This window comes from Tursiops truncatus, chromosome 6 (genome assembly GCF_011762595.2).
Source record: "Tursiops truncatus isolate mTurTru1 chromosome 6, mTurTru1.mat.Y, whole genome shotgun sequence".
Taxonomy (NCBI): Eukaryota; Metazoa; Chordata; class Mammalia; order Artiodactyla; family Delphinidae; genus Tursiops; species Tursiops truncatus.
This window is the reverse complement of record NC_047039.1, coordinates 22,895,385-22,910,619: the sequence shown is the minus strand read 5'-3', so window position 1 is coordinate 22,910,619 and position 15,235 is coordinate 22,895,385. Positions and strand designations below refer to the sequence as shown.

At 49.3% G+C, this 15,235-nt stretch overlaps 1 protein-coding gene across 1 annotated transcript; it reads left to right on the top strand.

Moving 5' to 3' along the window:
• The first annotated feature begins 2,928 nt into the window (after positions 1 to 2,928).
• S1PR3 (sphingosine-1-phosphate receptor 3) lies at positions 2,929 to 14,749 on the top strand. Its single transcript, XM_033857749.2, has 2 exons — positions 2,929 to 3,211; positions 11,021 to 14,749. The coding sequence occupies exon 2, from the start codon at positions 11,164 to 11,166 to the stop codon at positions 12,298 to 12,300; it is 1,137 nt and encodes a 378-aa protein (XP_033713640.1). The 5' UTR covers positions 2,929 to 3,211; positions 11,021 to 11,163; the 3' UTR covers positions 12,301 to 14,749.
• The last annotated feature ends 486 nt before the right edge of the window (positions 14,750 to 15,235 follow it).

Here is a 15,235-nt window from a genome sequence, read left to right as displayed (position 1 = left end):
CACACCTAATAACACGAACAATAATTCTACCATATCATTCAATACACCATCATGTTGAAACGTCCTCCAAATTCTTTAATGCTGGTTAGTTGACCCAGGAGTTGATCAGGGTCCATGTTTGTTATGAATGTCACTTCTTTTTAGCTGTTTTTGTACTACAACCATTCCCATTCTTTCTCCGACACTGACTTTTTTGAGGAGACCACGCCAACTGATACAGAACGCCCTGCTCTCTGGACGTGTCTGATCGTTTCTCCCTGGCGTCATTTACTCTGCTGTTTAAGCCCTTCTTTCCCGTAAACTGGAAGTGAAGGTCACAGGCTTGACCTCTGACTGAATTTTAGCATTTTTAGCAAGAGCACAGCATTGGTGATGTGTGCTGGATTCTGGATCCCATAATATCAGATTGATCCAGTATGAGAGATGCTAAGTTTGATCCCTCCTTGAGCCCCTGACAGCCAGATGTCTCCATTAAAACAGAGAACGTTCTTCCTTTTCCAGTTAGCATTGTGTGCTTCACCAATTCTCCACACTTTCACCGTGCTGTGCATGAATTCACCTGGTTCAACTCAATTATTTCAGCGGGAGGTGAAAAATGGGAACTTCCTAATTCTCCCATTCCTTCTACATTTATGAGCCACCATTCCTCTGTAAAGAGCTGTCACTGCAGAGGGGGAGATTTTTATTCAACAGACTCAGGGAGAGCTGGTTCTCTCCAGAGGAGTTATGAGAGAATATGATTTCTAGAGATTGTGTGAGGGCACAGAGGGCACTCCAGTCAGGGCCCAGTGACTGAGCTCTAGGGCCCATGGAGTGGGGAGCAAGCAGGGGTACACAGTGGGCCAGCCAGAGGACTGTGCTTGGAGAGAGCTGCTCAGGGTGGGGAATCTTTGGGAAAAAGGAGTCTTTACCAAAAGAGGAGTTTCAGGAATCCTCTGGTCTCCCTTGGGACATTTACAGTAAAGAGTCCCACTGTTTTTCAGCCTTCTGGAGTCCAGGTCCTGAGGCTGCTTTTGGAGCCATCACTAGACCTCAAGGTTGCCCTAGTAATGTCTGGATTTCAGACTTTGTCCAGTGAATGAAGACATGGGCACCAGTCAAAACAAACTTCAGCCAGTAACCTAGTAGTGCATTTTTCGTAGTGTGACGCAACTAAATGAACAGATTTGTTGATGAACTAACTGACTGTTTTGGTCAGGTGTAAGCACAGTGGCCAGTACGCTGTCTGGTTACCCTGGCCACGGTGAGTGGCTGAAGATGCAGTCTCTCCTCTCCTTTTCCTGACTTGGTGCTGTAGGAGTGGAAAGATTAAGGAACCTTAATTATAAGGGTCCCCTTATAATTTGGGGCAGAGATGGCTTCTCAGAGCTTGCACAAGACACCCTGAGCCAGTTTGGAGGCTACCATACTGGAGAGGTCTCACAGCAGTGCAGGCAGAGTACAGTAGATTAAGTGGAAACAAGGACAGGGCAGCAGCAGCCCTCCACTGAGCCCCAGAGGTCAGCCAGAGCTCTGCAGTACCGCCCAGCCCCCCACCCCGCTTTTTCTCCAGGGCTGGGGTTTCTCAGCAGGGAACAACTGAGAAGGCCAGCAAAAGCACTGGCAACTTGCACTCTGTTGTCTATGCCTCCTCTCAGGGCTCAATCCCACCCCTAATAAGCATTTGCTCCCAGTTCTAGGGGAAGGATGCTTGGGGCTCTTCCTCTGGAGGCAAGAGGGCAAATCACAAGACAGGTAACTGAGGGAGACTTTCCCCAAGATTCCCCAACTTGCTTCAGGGACCCCTGCAGTGCCTGTCTGGTCTGCCCAGGAATGCACAGCCTTGCTTGGGATAGCAGGCCTTCTGGTTCCTTTTTCTTGCCTCTCTCCATTTCCTCCTCCCCCGTTCTCTTTCTTTCTCCCTCGCTAGAAGCTTCCAGGGTCGGTTGCTGTGTTCACTTACTCAGGACCTTCACTTTCTGTGTCCAATAGATTTGGTAGTCCCCTCCCTCGGAATTCTTCTTTCGGAAGCTCTTCGCATAGATTATCTCATTTATCCACACAAAAGGAGTGAACCCCTGAGGTGTGCCACGGAAAATCCACGAGCTCTTGTGCCCAGGGCGGGTCCGGGGATACGGAGCGTGTGTGCCCCCGGGGAACAGCCTCTGCGCTGGAGGCCCACAGCACGAGGGAGGTGGAAGGCACAGGTCCAAACCAAAATGTTGCCAGATGTTACCCCTCAAGTTGGGGGTCAGTCAGTTCCAACCCAAAATGATCATGATCGCGACAATTATGCTAATGATGATGATGATAACAGTAATCTGCCAAACCCTCGCCCTCAGTGCGTCCTGCCCAAGTCCAACCCCGGACCCGGTTTGGACCTGCCGGCTGGGTCCTGAGCCCCTGGGTCGGCGGCCGGGAGCTCAGGAGGAGCGCAGGATCTGAAGGCCGTTCTGGGGCAGAGGCGGAGGGGCAAGCCAAGCCCAGGGGGACTGCGAAGGGAGGCGGGAGGCCATGGGAGAATGTCTAGGACCCACCAGAGAGGGCCTCGACTGTGGGGGCAGGCAAGGGAGGCAGGAAGACCGGAGCAGGAGTTCGGGGGAGGGAGTCCGGGAGCAGGACACAGGGGTTTGGGGGCAAGTGCGGGCGCGGAGTGCGGGGGATGCTGAGGCGGGGGGCGGGGAAGGAGGGACGCGGAAATAGGGGCGCGGCGCTGAGGGAAGGGGTATGAAGGTGGTGGGGGACAAAGAAGTGGCGGCAGAGGGCTGGGAGATGGGGGAGGGGGCAAAGGGTAGATGGGTGGGCGGGGAGATGCCGGGAGGCCGGGGGATGGAGCAGGGTGCGGGGAGGTGGGTTATGAGGTCAGGGGAGGAGGGGGCGTGGGGGGCGTGAGTAGGGGGCTGGGGCTCGGGGAGGTGGAGGTGGGGCCCGGGATGTGGGCGTGGGGCGGCAGGGCAGGGAGGCGGAGCGCGGGCCCCGCCCCAGCGGGCCGCTGGAAAAGTTTGCGCCCGGCTGGCGGGGACAGAGGCTGAAGAATCTGGTCTGGGAGACACGCGACAGGAACCCGGCGCCAAGCGCGGTGGCAGGACGAACCCGAGCGAGACTCTCCGGCCCGGGAACGTGCCTCCACTCCCGAGCCCCAGGACTATCCCGGCGTCCCAGCCCAGCTCGCATCTGAGCGGAGGAAGGGGTGTCAGGATGCCGGTGGCCCAAGTGCCCTTTCCAGAAGGAGGTGAGACGGCACGGCCGAAGGCCCGGGGCACCGGGGTGGGTGGGGGCAGCCGGGTCCACTTTTCTCACAAATTTCCAGCCAGTCCTCGGCGCGACGGTGACCTGGGTGGGCGAGCACATTACATCAGCATCACCCCCTCCACACAGGTCAGCCATTCTGGTGACTGAAGCCGAGGCGGGGTGGGGGAGGGGATGGTCCCTTTTTAAGTACAATTGGAGCATTTAAATGCCAAGGAAAGAGTAGTGACTCTTCACAGAGACGTTCCGTCAGTCGCTTTCCTGGAACAATTAAAAAGTTGGGCTCCCGCCCAGGATGAGGACCTGGGACTCTGGAAGCGTGTGTACATGTGCTTGTTCTCTTGGGGAAATTATTCTATTTAATTTCATTCGCCACGAAATTCCAGTTTTCCTTCTATGTCTCAAACAAGGCAGTCAGGGCTGTCAGAATCAGGGGGCTGGAAGAAAAAGTTCCTATCGTGCAATAATGAGGTTCCCAGGGAAGATCAGTATGTTACATTCCTAACAGATAAAGCTGGGGAAGGTCCTTCTTTGACCTGGTGCAGGAAAGTGCTAACTTTGCCACTTTTAACCCTCCAGTCTCCAAATGGTTCTCTCTCCCTCTCTCTTGATCCCTCTCCTTCTTACGTTCTCTCTCTTCCTGACATTAGACACTCCCAAGGACATATTACTTTGTGGTGTTTTTGTATTTAGAGGTAAGAGAGGGACTTCTTGTTGGATTTTTAAAGTGAACATGCTTTACTTTGAAAATGAAGAAAGGTAGCAGCATGAACTGAGTCTGGCTCTTCTGGAGCTCTGGGTACTTCCACAATTAGGCATCTTTTTCAAGTCTGGAGTTAGAAGTTGCAGACCTTGTATATAATCACATGTTCCTAATATATCTTTTCAACATTTATGTCTTCATTGATGAAAATCTTGCTGGCATGGTTAACAAAAACGTAATTCCTAGGAAGTACGAGGGCAGGATTATGGTCTGTGGGTATATGAGTAACAAGGGATGGCCAAGCCTGTTGCTGGTGTACGTGGTGGTTCTGGTGTGTATATGTGTGTGGAGTGTGGTATGGTGTGGTGTGTGTGTGTGTAGTACTTAAGGAGTTGTGGAATTATCCACATCTGTACAAGTTCTCAATTGATGCAGAGCTCAGTGCCAGTATGAATAATTTTGTTGCGGGAGGAGAACCATACACTGGATGTTCTCAGTCAGCAAACATTCACTTAGGGCCTGCTAGTCCAGGCGCTCTTGTTGCCTGACACCAGAGATCTGAAACACAAAGTCAGCCCTTAAGATATAGACAAAATGCTTCCTCGACCAGTTTTCATCTCTGAAAATGCTGCTTTCCTCTTTACATTTGTGCATTTCATTAAAGGCATGAGTCTTCTAATTTTCTACCATATGTGGATACTGAAACTCCCATTTCCTGTACAAGGAGCCTTACCTATTGGCCTAATGAATTTATTTCTCAAAATTTACTAACTGATTTTTCTTTGTTTGGAAATAATGACACTAATTTGATTCCACGGTATCTCTTCCACCTCCTAAAAATGTTTCAGGACCTACAGTGTATACATATATTTTTGTTGCAAAGACATGGGGATTTGAGCATACCATAATCTTGAAACATTTGGGGTTGCCCAATTGGAGAAACCCTTTTTTTCTGCCAGGACTTGGGACTATGACTCTGGTGCTGCCACAGCTGGCAAGGCAGCCTCAGGCAATCTGTTACGTTGGCCAGTTAGCCAGGACTGCTGTGCCGTGGGCTACACGAGCCTTTCTGTTTCCTCGCATTTGGCTTCGTGATTCCTTTCTTAGCAGTTTCGGAGCCATTTCATATTATTCCTTTGCCGTACGTTTTCTGTAAAATTAATTACTTGCCTTAAGAGATATTCCATGAACTTTTGGAGATAATATGATATACTGAGTGGAATCCTGTCTAGTTTTAGTTAATAATACTTTTAAGTGTTGTTACAGTTACTAAGCATAAAGTTGCCTTTTCTTCTCTTTTGTTTTCATTCAATTTTTGAGGAATTACAGCTGCATCTATAAGAGGCCAGGCAATAGGCCAGTCAGGTAAATCAGTGACAAGGTTGTTCCAAGGAGAGTGTGGTACGGATTGGGTGGCTCTAACGTCCCATCAGCACCGTGAGCTGGAGTGAGAGACCTGAGTCAGTTGACTAGGCTCTTTGGCCTTGAAGATGCCGCTCCATTTCCTCGGGGTCAGAGTTTTCCATATATTTCAGTCAAGCCCTCACATTAGTATTCCAGCATTTTGCTATCAGTTCCAAGCATGGTGGTGACACTCTTGTCACTATCTAGGTGAGGAACACATGGAAAGGTGACAGCCTCCGGAAGAGCTTATCCCTAACGTGGTGCACTGGAATCCAATGACACAGGCATCCGGCCCAGCGCAGCCTCTTCCAAGCTGTGCTACAAAGGACACTGAGCCCGCACACCCAACCCTCCGGACTCAGTTTCCTCCTATGTACATTTGGAAGGCAGATGCTGTAGTGGGGATCAGACATGGTACCTGCAATGTGCAACATGGGGTACATGTGCAGTATCACCGAGTAAGAGCACTGCTGTGGGAAAGGATGACAGGGACCCCCCAGTTAGGACTTCCTGGGCAGAACACCTCTTATTTGCATATGCCTGGAGGAGCTCATTTCCACACACTTTCATTCGTCCTGTGGCAGTTTTGGTAGGAATTCAGTCCCGTGCCCTTCCTTAGAACAAGCACAGAAGAGAAAGTTTGACAAGGCTGGTTGAAAACCAATGAAGGTAAAGACCTTTTGCATCTAAAGCAGTTGCCCTCCGATCGACGAGCCAGGATGCCCAGGAGTGTGTGCACGGAGGCAGATGTTCGAGCTGCACCAGGTCCTGGGTACAACCTGCATTCCTGGGGCTCCCTGGACTGCCCCCTGGACTGCCCCCAGATCTGTGTTATCATCCAAGCTTTGTTTACCGGGAGAAAGAGCTGTGGAGAAGCCACTGAAAAGCAGGAATCCTGATCAGGGACCAACTCACTTCCACACTCCAGAGAAGAAAGGGGAAGGTGTGGAATCCTGACGTGGTTCATCTGTAACAGCCGTTTTCTCACTGGGAGCTCCACTAATGGTCACAGAGCAACTCGCAGGCGTGCAAGACTGAGTGTGTGAAGCCTCTTGCTATGAACTATCTCTGAAAGCAGAGTGAGGTCACCTAAGAAGCTCGGAGTGAGGGGAAATACTCATTAGCAAAGGAATTTTTCTGGGGCCATGAAATGGCCAACTCATTATTTCCTTCCTAAATTCTTCTAAACAAAAAAAACAAAAACAAAAAAAAAAAAAACCCTTGCTTTCCAAGAAATTTGGCTTGTTGGCAAATGCTTCATGTTTTAATTCAGTTTGGGGGATGAACTGGGAGAACGTGCCTTTAAAAATACAGTGCCCTGCATCCGACCAGGAGAAATAAATTTCTCACTATCTTATTGTGTGTGTGCGTGCGCTTTTTTGTTTGTTCGTTTGGGGGTTTTTTTTTGGCCATTACAGAGAGAAAGAGATAGACCACAGATTGTGGAAATATTTCCCTTTGTTTTTTTCCTTTTCCTTCTTTTTACAGTTTGTTTATTTTTCAAATTGACATGTGTAGAGAAAGTGAATCACTAGCACAGAAAGCACATCTGGAATCCATCGGCCCCTGCCGGGCTCACTCTTCCCCGCAGATGCTCCAACTTGGAATGGAGGGAAGAGGTGTGGGGTGACACACCTCTGAACCACCTTACAGAAAGTGTCGTATTCCTTCTCTGCAAAAAGAAAAAGGCTTGGTGTTGAAATGCCTTGAGGTAGACTTGAAGACCCCAACTGAATGAGGTTGAAGTGAAAACTCTTAGGTGTAACAGGTCTCTGTTGAGTAGATGTAAGGGAAGCTCAGGTGTGGGCAGTGTACTTCAGGGGACAGGTCTGTGGGGGTCTGGGCCACATGAGCACAGTTTGAGAGTGAGAACTCTGCCTGTGGACATAAGCAAGGCACAGCTGTGTCGGAATCTGGGTTTGTTGGAAGACCACTGTCCATGAGCAGGAGCATCTCTGTCCTGAGTATCTTCTATAACATGCCTGGCTTTCGGAATGTGTACACGACTAGCCAGCACCCAGCCACACTTCTCAGCATCAGGCTGTATTTTTAAGTATTCTGGTGGAAATTAAGCAGTGATCAACCTTTTACAATGGAAAGGCAGATGCTGGTCACTAACAGCCCCAGACACCTATCTTTTAAAATAAAACAAAACGTGAGCATTTGTAGTGTGTAACGCTCACCCTCTATGTGGACTTCTCCAGCTCCCCACAAATACCACTTGCAGGACCAGGGGCTAAGACCCATAAGCCTCTGCAGGGACCCTCCCATCAAAGCCCAACCTAGACATCAATGCTAGGAAATCCACGGTACTCCTTGGAAACACAGGCACGTGCTCGCCACAACGACATCCTCAACCCATCCTAGCACCACTGCTAAGGACAACAACACTTGGAAACCACTCCATGTCCACAACCAGGAATGAATGGAGGCTGTTGCATCCATCCACATGGTGGAAGCAATGGGAAGGAATTACCGGCATCTCCACGCATGGCTCACAGGAGCATCACATTGAGAAGACGATGCCAGGCACACTGTATATCATATGGCTCCATTTATATGAAGGTCAGACACAGGCTAAATTACCCTAGGGGACGAGACGTCCAGAGAATGTTACTATCTGGGAGTGGTCAGTGACTAGAAGAGGCCATGAGGGATAGGATAGGTTGGTCTCCCAGGAGCCCTGGTGCCTGCAGTGCCCAGCACCCCTGCAGTGACCAGCAGCAGCAGGATGGATGAGCCAGGGAGGGCCGATGCCCCACCTCGCCATGAGCAGGACCTGGGAGGGGCAGAGCGTTCTTCCGGCAAACTCGGAGTCTGTGCTGCGCCCCTCGGGATGGAGACCCGAACTCGTCCGTGAGATGGTCGGACTATGCACAGTGGTGTTCAGATGCATCCAAAATCAATCTGATCTTTCGCCCAGCACTTAACTCTCAGATGGGGTCTACTTTCTAATGTTGATAATCCAAAGAAAATAAGCTTTTAGATTCCAAAGAGAGATGGATATCTTCCAGTTACACAAAATGCGGAGATTCACATTTAACAAAAGACGTTCTGAAAAAATGTGCTCCTTGAGCGATAAATATTTAATTAAGGGAAACTATAAATCAAGAATTAACGGGAAAATATGTTCACCTTCAAGATTCATGGTTTGGGTGGGTTTCTGGCACATCTTAGACAATTTTTGTTTTGGTTATTTTCTTTCTGGTTATCAGTTTTTATTGTTCCCTTCTGTTTCCTCTACTCAATTTTATCAAAACTCTACATATTCAGGGGATAAAAAAGCTGATGTGAGTCTGCAAAGCCTGTGGTGTATTTCCTCTGCCCTTTATTTCCAAGAGAAGTCCAGATCCATCAGTTTTAAAGGGACTCACTTCCCTGCTATCCATACTATATAACCTAGTCGGAGGGGTGGAGACTGTCCAAGAGGTATTCAAATGCCGTGGAGTAATGTGGGAAACTAAGGCACAGGAGACAAACTTTGGACACACCCTGGTTTCAAAAGCCTTTCAGTTGCAGATGCCTAGAGCCCTTTCACCCCAGTGTGAGTGGGAATTCCTGTACAATTCATGTTCCTGTCCTTTTAGTCCTGTTAGTATGTTTTTTATCGTTCAGACTGCTCTGGTGCTGAGTCAGTTACCATTATAAATCCCCTTGTTATGCTTGCCAATATCAGGTCCTGGGAGAGAAACCCCTGATGGGAAAGCAGATGTCTCAGAGACATCTGAGGCAAACCCGACATGATGGTGTCATGGACAGAGGGGCGGCCACTTGGATGTGGCAGCGAGGGTCTGGCATGGGGGATGTTGCGTATGTAGGGCCCTCGGGCCAGCCATGTGACCCCATTGCCGTCGGGGAAATAGCCGCTCTCAGGATGCTGCTGCTTTGTGGCTCTTGGTGGAGCGGCACATGTGTTCCTCTTCCCTACCTTTGTGCCACGCCTTTTCCATGAATGAGGTCACACGTGGTGCAGTGGCAGTGCATCTGTGTGGGGATGAGGAATACTCTCTCCGGGGTTGTGCTCTGGGGTGGCAAGTGGTGGGAAGATAACCAGGCGACTAAGTTCTCCTGTGCCTGGTTTCCTACGACAGATCTTCACGATGTCAGCATGGGGATTAAATAAGGGGCTCCAGGGAAAGTGCTCTGAGAGTGTCAGCTGCTGCACCTACTTCTACTCTTAAAAAGACAGCTTGCAATTTGTTTTAAAAAGTGGTGTGCGGGCTTCCCTGGTGGCGCAGTGGTTGAGAATCTGCCTGCCGATGCAGGGGATACAGGTTCGTGCCCCAGTCCGGGAGGATCCCACGTGCCGCGGAGCGGCTGGGCCTGTGAGCCATGGCCAATAAGCCTGCGTGTCCGGAGCCTGTGCTCCACAACGGGAGAGGCCACAACAGTGAGAGGCCCGCGTACCACAAAAAGAAAAAAAAAAGGTAAAGAAAAATCTTCACACAGTCGGTTGTTGTAAATTAACCTCGTTTGATCTTAATTATATATTTAAATACTCAAATAATTTTAATTTAGAATAAGTGAGCTTAGTGAAATCCATTTCTGCTTTGGTAGCTGGGTCTGCTTCACTGAGGACATCACAGGAGGCTGATGGATAAAGCCACAGGTGGGTTGGGGTACATCCAAAGTCCAGTGGGGAAGGACCATCGGAAGTCTGGCTCTTGGGTTTTCCGCCCCACCCTCTCACTAGTGCTCCCAGGTTGGTTTCTTTCAGTTCACACACACCGATTTAGTTTTGGCAGTTTAGACAGTTAGAGCTAAACTCTGAATTTTAAGCCAAACTCGAAAATCCAGTTAGTTGTCCTCTCTTTTCTTCCTTTAGTCTCAAAAGCTGTTGATTCCACTTTTACAGGTTTGTATTTCTTCCTCCCCTGGCTCCATGCTCAGCTGCTTGCTAGGGGGTGGCCATGTGGGCCGTGCGTGGCCTGTGCTCTTCTTCCTTTGGTGGCCAGGTGGTCGGTTTCCGAGCTCTCCGCTGGGCAGACCTGGGGCCCGTCTAGACTCAATTTCTGGCCCTGGCCCTGCTACCCGGGGATCCCATCCAGGAAGTGTGAGTACTTCACACAATGTTGCGCCAAAACCCACCAAGGACGTTTCAGAAATCGGACGGGCATTATGCCAGATTCTATTCTATTTTTTGGACCTGGCATAATACTGTTTCTCTCTCAGTAACTGGGAATAAGGGTTTACCACCTCCTGTGCAGTAGATGAGTATGAACTGGTTAGCGTTCCTTAAGTGCCTTGAGGCCCGTGCACCGCGATGAAGAGTGGCCACCGCTTGCCACAACTAGAGAAAGCCCTCGCACAGAAACGAAGACCCAACATGGCAAAAATAAATTAATTAATTAATAAACTCCTACCCCCAACATCTTAAAAAAAAAAAAAAGAGATTTCCAGATGGAAGTATTACTTGGGTGTGTGTGTGATGGTGACATGACTGAATGATGGCGGAGCTCATGCACTGAATTTCCCTCCTGAGCAACTGCAGACACAGAACTGCTCCCTCTGTCTCCATGGTCACTTAGGATCTTGACCTGTGTTAAAGGCCCCCTCTGGGCCCATGCAGATCAGCCGTCCAAATGCTTCAACATTTTTAGTGCCTTTACCCAACTTTATTGTTGCCGTTGATCTTAGGTGCTGTTACTTTATCACTGGGCGCCCCCTCCTTTTATCTTTTTTCAGGAGCCCATTCTCAACACCCTAGCCGGTGTCTGGCTTGGATCACTATTGCAGCCTGAGCCGCAGGCTTTCTTTGCCCGGGAAATGGACGTTCCCAGGGCGCCCTCTGGTGGATTCTGGAGCTAACCGATCGTGAGTTCCAAGTGATGGCGACGGTTCTCACGCTGCACCCCAGACCCTACACCTCCAACGAGACCCTGCACAAACATTACAGCTATGTAGGCAAGCTGAAGGACAGGCTGAAGGACGCCCCCGAGGGTAGCACGCTCACCACCATTGTTTTCTTGATCATCTGCAGCTTCATTGTCTTGGAGAACCTGATGGTTTTGATCGCCATCTGGAAAAACAATAAATTTCACAACCGCATGTACTTTTTCATTGGCAACCTGGCTCTCTGCGACCTGCTGGCCGGCATAGCCTACAAGGTCAACATTCTGATGTCAGGCAAGAGGACTCTGAGCCTGTCTCTGACGGTCTGGTTCCTACGGGAAGGCAGCATGTTCGTGGCCCTCGGGGCGTCCACCTGTAGCCTACTGGCCATTGCTATCGAGCGGCACTTGACCATGATCAAAATGAGACCTTACGATGCCAACAAGAAGCACCGCGTCTTTCTCCTGATCGGGATGTGCTGGCTGATCGCGTTCTCGCTGGGCGCCTTACCCATCCTGGGCTGGAACTGCCTGCACAACCTCCCTGACTGCTCCACCATCCTGCCCCTCTACTCCAAGAAGTACATCGCGTTCTGCGTCAGCATCTTCACGGCCATCCTGGTGACCATCGTGATCCTGTACACACGCATCTACTTCCTGGTGAAGTCCAGCAGCCGCAGGGTGGCCAGCCCTCACAACTCAGAGCGGTCCATGGCCCTGCTGCGGACCGTGGTGATCGTGGTGAGCGTATTCATCGCCTGCTGGTCCCCACTCTTCATCCTCTTCCTCGTGGATGTGGCCTGCAAGGTGAAGGAGTGTGCCATCCTGTTCAAGGCCCAGTGGTTCATTGTGCTGGCCGTGCTCAACTCCGCCATGAACCCGGTCATCTACACGCTGGCCAGCAAGGAGATGCGGCGGGCCTTCTTCCGGCTGGTCTGCACCTGCCTGGTCAGGGGCCAGGGTGCCCTCTCCTCACCCATCCAGCCTGCTCTCGACCCAAGCAGAAGCAAATCCAGCGGCAGCAACAACAGCAGCCCCTCCCCAAAGAGCAAGGAAGACCTCCCCCAAACAGCTGCCTCGCCCTGCATAACAGACAGAAACAAAACCCTGCAGAATGGGATCCTCTGCAAGTGAGGACGCCGGGCTCCAGGAACGTGGGGTCCTTGCATCTCCATGGAACGAGCAGCAGCTAACCCTGCAGCCACATTCTTATTGATTGCACGCCTCACCCACGGCGGCTGTTCCAGAGCTAGGACTCAGGAAACCTATTCTGCCAACAGCCTGCCTGTTGTGGACGTCTCTTAAGGAGGGAACCCAAGGAATTGCCAACCCATTTCAGTGTAGACAGCATGCCTTTTCCGTTTAGGCTCCAGGCTCTTCCAAATGTACCAAGCTGCCGATGTCATCAGTGCCTTACCTTGAATCCCACCGACCACTGTCTGCTGTGCCTAGAGAGGGAAGGTCGTGGACCACAGTGTACAGTGTGTCTCCCAGAACATCAGGATGATGTTTGGTAACTTTACACTACACTCTGCACAGGATAGATGCTGTATATTCGTCATTTCTGTGTTACAGAGCACTTGCGTTTCATACGTCTGCCATTGGTACATGCATAAGTCGCAGTACGTGATACTGTTACGTAACAGGAAGTACAGGTATGTTCTGACTGAAGCACCAGGTATGAGGATATGGCTGGGTACTAGGTGGACGCACTGGTCCCAGTCTCCTCAGACTGACATGAAGTCTCAAGTTAAGCAGGTTTTGAAAGCCCAAATCCCCCCAAAGGACTTGTCCAAGGCTGGTCTCAGATGTGTGGGTCTGACTCCAAACTGTCCTGAGACATACACTTGACAGCGTCTGGAGTATCCTGGTGAGAATGAGCAAGTTCTGTGGGCGTACATCCCCCAAGGGGACCCCTGCTTCTCTTCTGTCATTTGTCCCTGCAGTCTTAAGCACATCTAAAAGCCAAGTTAGCCAAATTACGTGATTGTTTGGCATTTCTCCAAATCACAGAAAAGCCAGCCAACGTATTCCAGGAGCCTGTGCCCCAGACCAACCAAGAAAAGAACCCACGAGGGAGAAGCAGAGGACAGACCCCTGGCTCATTTCACCTTTCCAATGTAATGGGGAGTTTCTATTGAATTAGGAGAGGTTTGCAAGGCAGCACTGTGATCCTATGTTGAGTTTGAATCTGTATCAGAAAGCACCAAGTCAACAACTCCCTGCGTTGTCACAGCTGAGCAGCTGAGGTCATCAGCAGCCTCATGGATTCCCGAAAGCTGACCCTGACCATTACTATTAGAGCAGTTTACTTGTGATCTGGCAGCTTGTGCTTTCTTCAAAGAAATATAGCCATACTGTACTCTTCCTTTTCAACACATGTTGACCCTGTATCACTGTTTACCTTAAGAAGCAATTACTTAGAAGGTATTTTTGTACACAGTCATCCCCAGTGATTCTTCATGCAGTACAAATGGGTGAAGAATACACAAATTTGTAGAGCTGTCATAAGCATATAGTTGATGTATTGAGTTCTTTGTTTAAAAAAAAAAAAAGCAACCTTTAAAAGGATTTTTTCTTGGGTAAGCCTTACATCAGAACCCCCTGAAGTTTTTAGGTTCAGTGGGAATTTTGCCTGGATAAAGACTAAAAGAGTAGTCTTAATACATGAATAACTTTTCAAAGAGAAAGGGACTCCTCTTTGTTATATGATGCCAGTTCCTCTTTATTAAGGAAGATTTCTGTGGGTCCTGGGTGATCATGTACCGACCAATGTCTTTCTTAATTTTTGTTACTGATTAGATAAATCCTATTTGTAAGGAGATGCTCATCGGTGGCTTTTTTTTTTTTTTTTTTTGCGGTATGCGGGCCTCTCACTGTTGTGGCCTCTCCCGTTGCTGAGCACAGGCTCCGGACGCGCAGGCTCAGCGGCCACGGCTCACGGGCCCAGCCGCTCTGCGGCATGTGGGATCTTCCCGGACCGGGGCACGAACCCGTGTCCCCTGCATCGGCAGGTGGACTCTCAACCACTGCGCCACCAGGGAAGCCCATAGGTGGCATTTTTGTTGTCCTCATTACGTCACTGAAAAGGAGCTGATTCTCTTGTCAATAGCATGAGAAAATCCAGGGCATTTCTGGAAAAGTTAAGCATTAAGATACTGGGATAAGAAAACAACAACAACAAAATTGCCTCAGAGAGCCCAAATATTGAGTATTGCATTTTACCTTAGGTAGGGAAATGACTTAAGAAATTTATATGTTAGTTCTGAGTTGCTTGGGGGCCCCAGATGTCTGGCACTAATATTAATAACACTATAACCTCAACTTTTTTTGAGGTAGTGCAAAACTTTCAATCAATCTGAATGAAAAATACTCCAAAAAAGTAATTGTGTTTATTTGATATATGCAAAAAGTAATCAAATTTAGTACCGATGTGTACATTCCTAACTAGCTAGCTGGAGATCATTTAGAAGTTGAGTATGTCAAAGCCACAGAGAACCTGTGCATTAGATCTCGTTCAGTTAGTAACCTTTACTGTGTCCCATGTATGTTTGTTAAAAAAATAAATAAAACTGAAAGCCTTTGTATAAACTCATTCTTGGGAGTCCGTGTGAGGGGCTGTGTACACTGGGGCTGCCCCTGGTGATGTGCAAAGTGGCAGTATGACCTCTCACTTGGTGCCAGTGTTTCTGTAGGAGTTAAAACACTCTGAGAATTCCAATAACATTTCCCCTAGACTTCCCACTAGCAGAGCTGGTGTTTTAGGAAACTTCAGTGTATTGGGTGCTTTTCCACCAATTTTGGTAGGTCAATAGGGAAGGTCAATGGACTACCCTTTTGATAGGGGGACAATTGTAAGGGTCATGGCAGCCAAAGTACAGCTGAAAGAGATGGGATGATGGGTTCTGTTCCATTTGGTGTAATTGAAGCAACAGGAGAGACTAGATCAGAACTAACCCTTTCTCTAGCTTTCTCCAGCACAAATGGTAAGTTTTCACTTCTCCACCCTACATTCTACATAGAAGGAGACCAGTGTTTGGCATCACTAGTTGGTAGTGACATTCTGCCA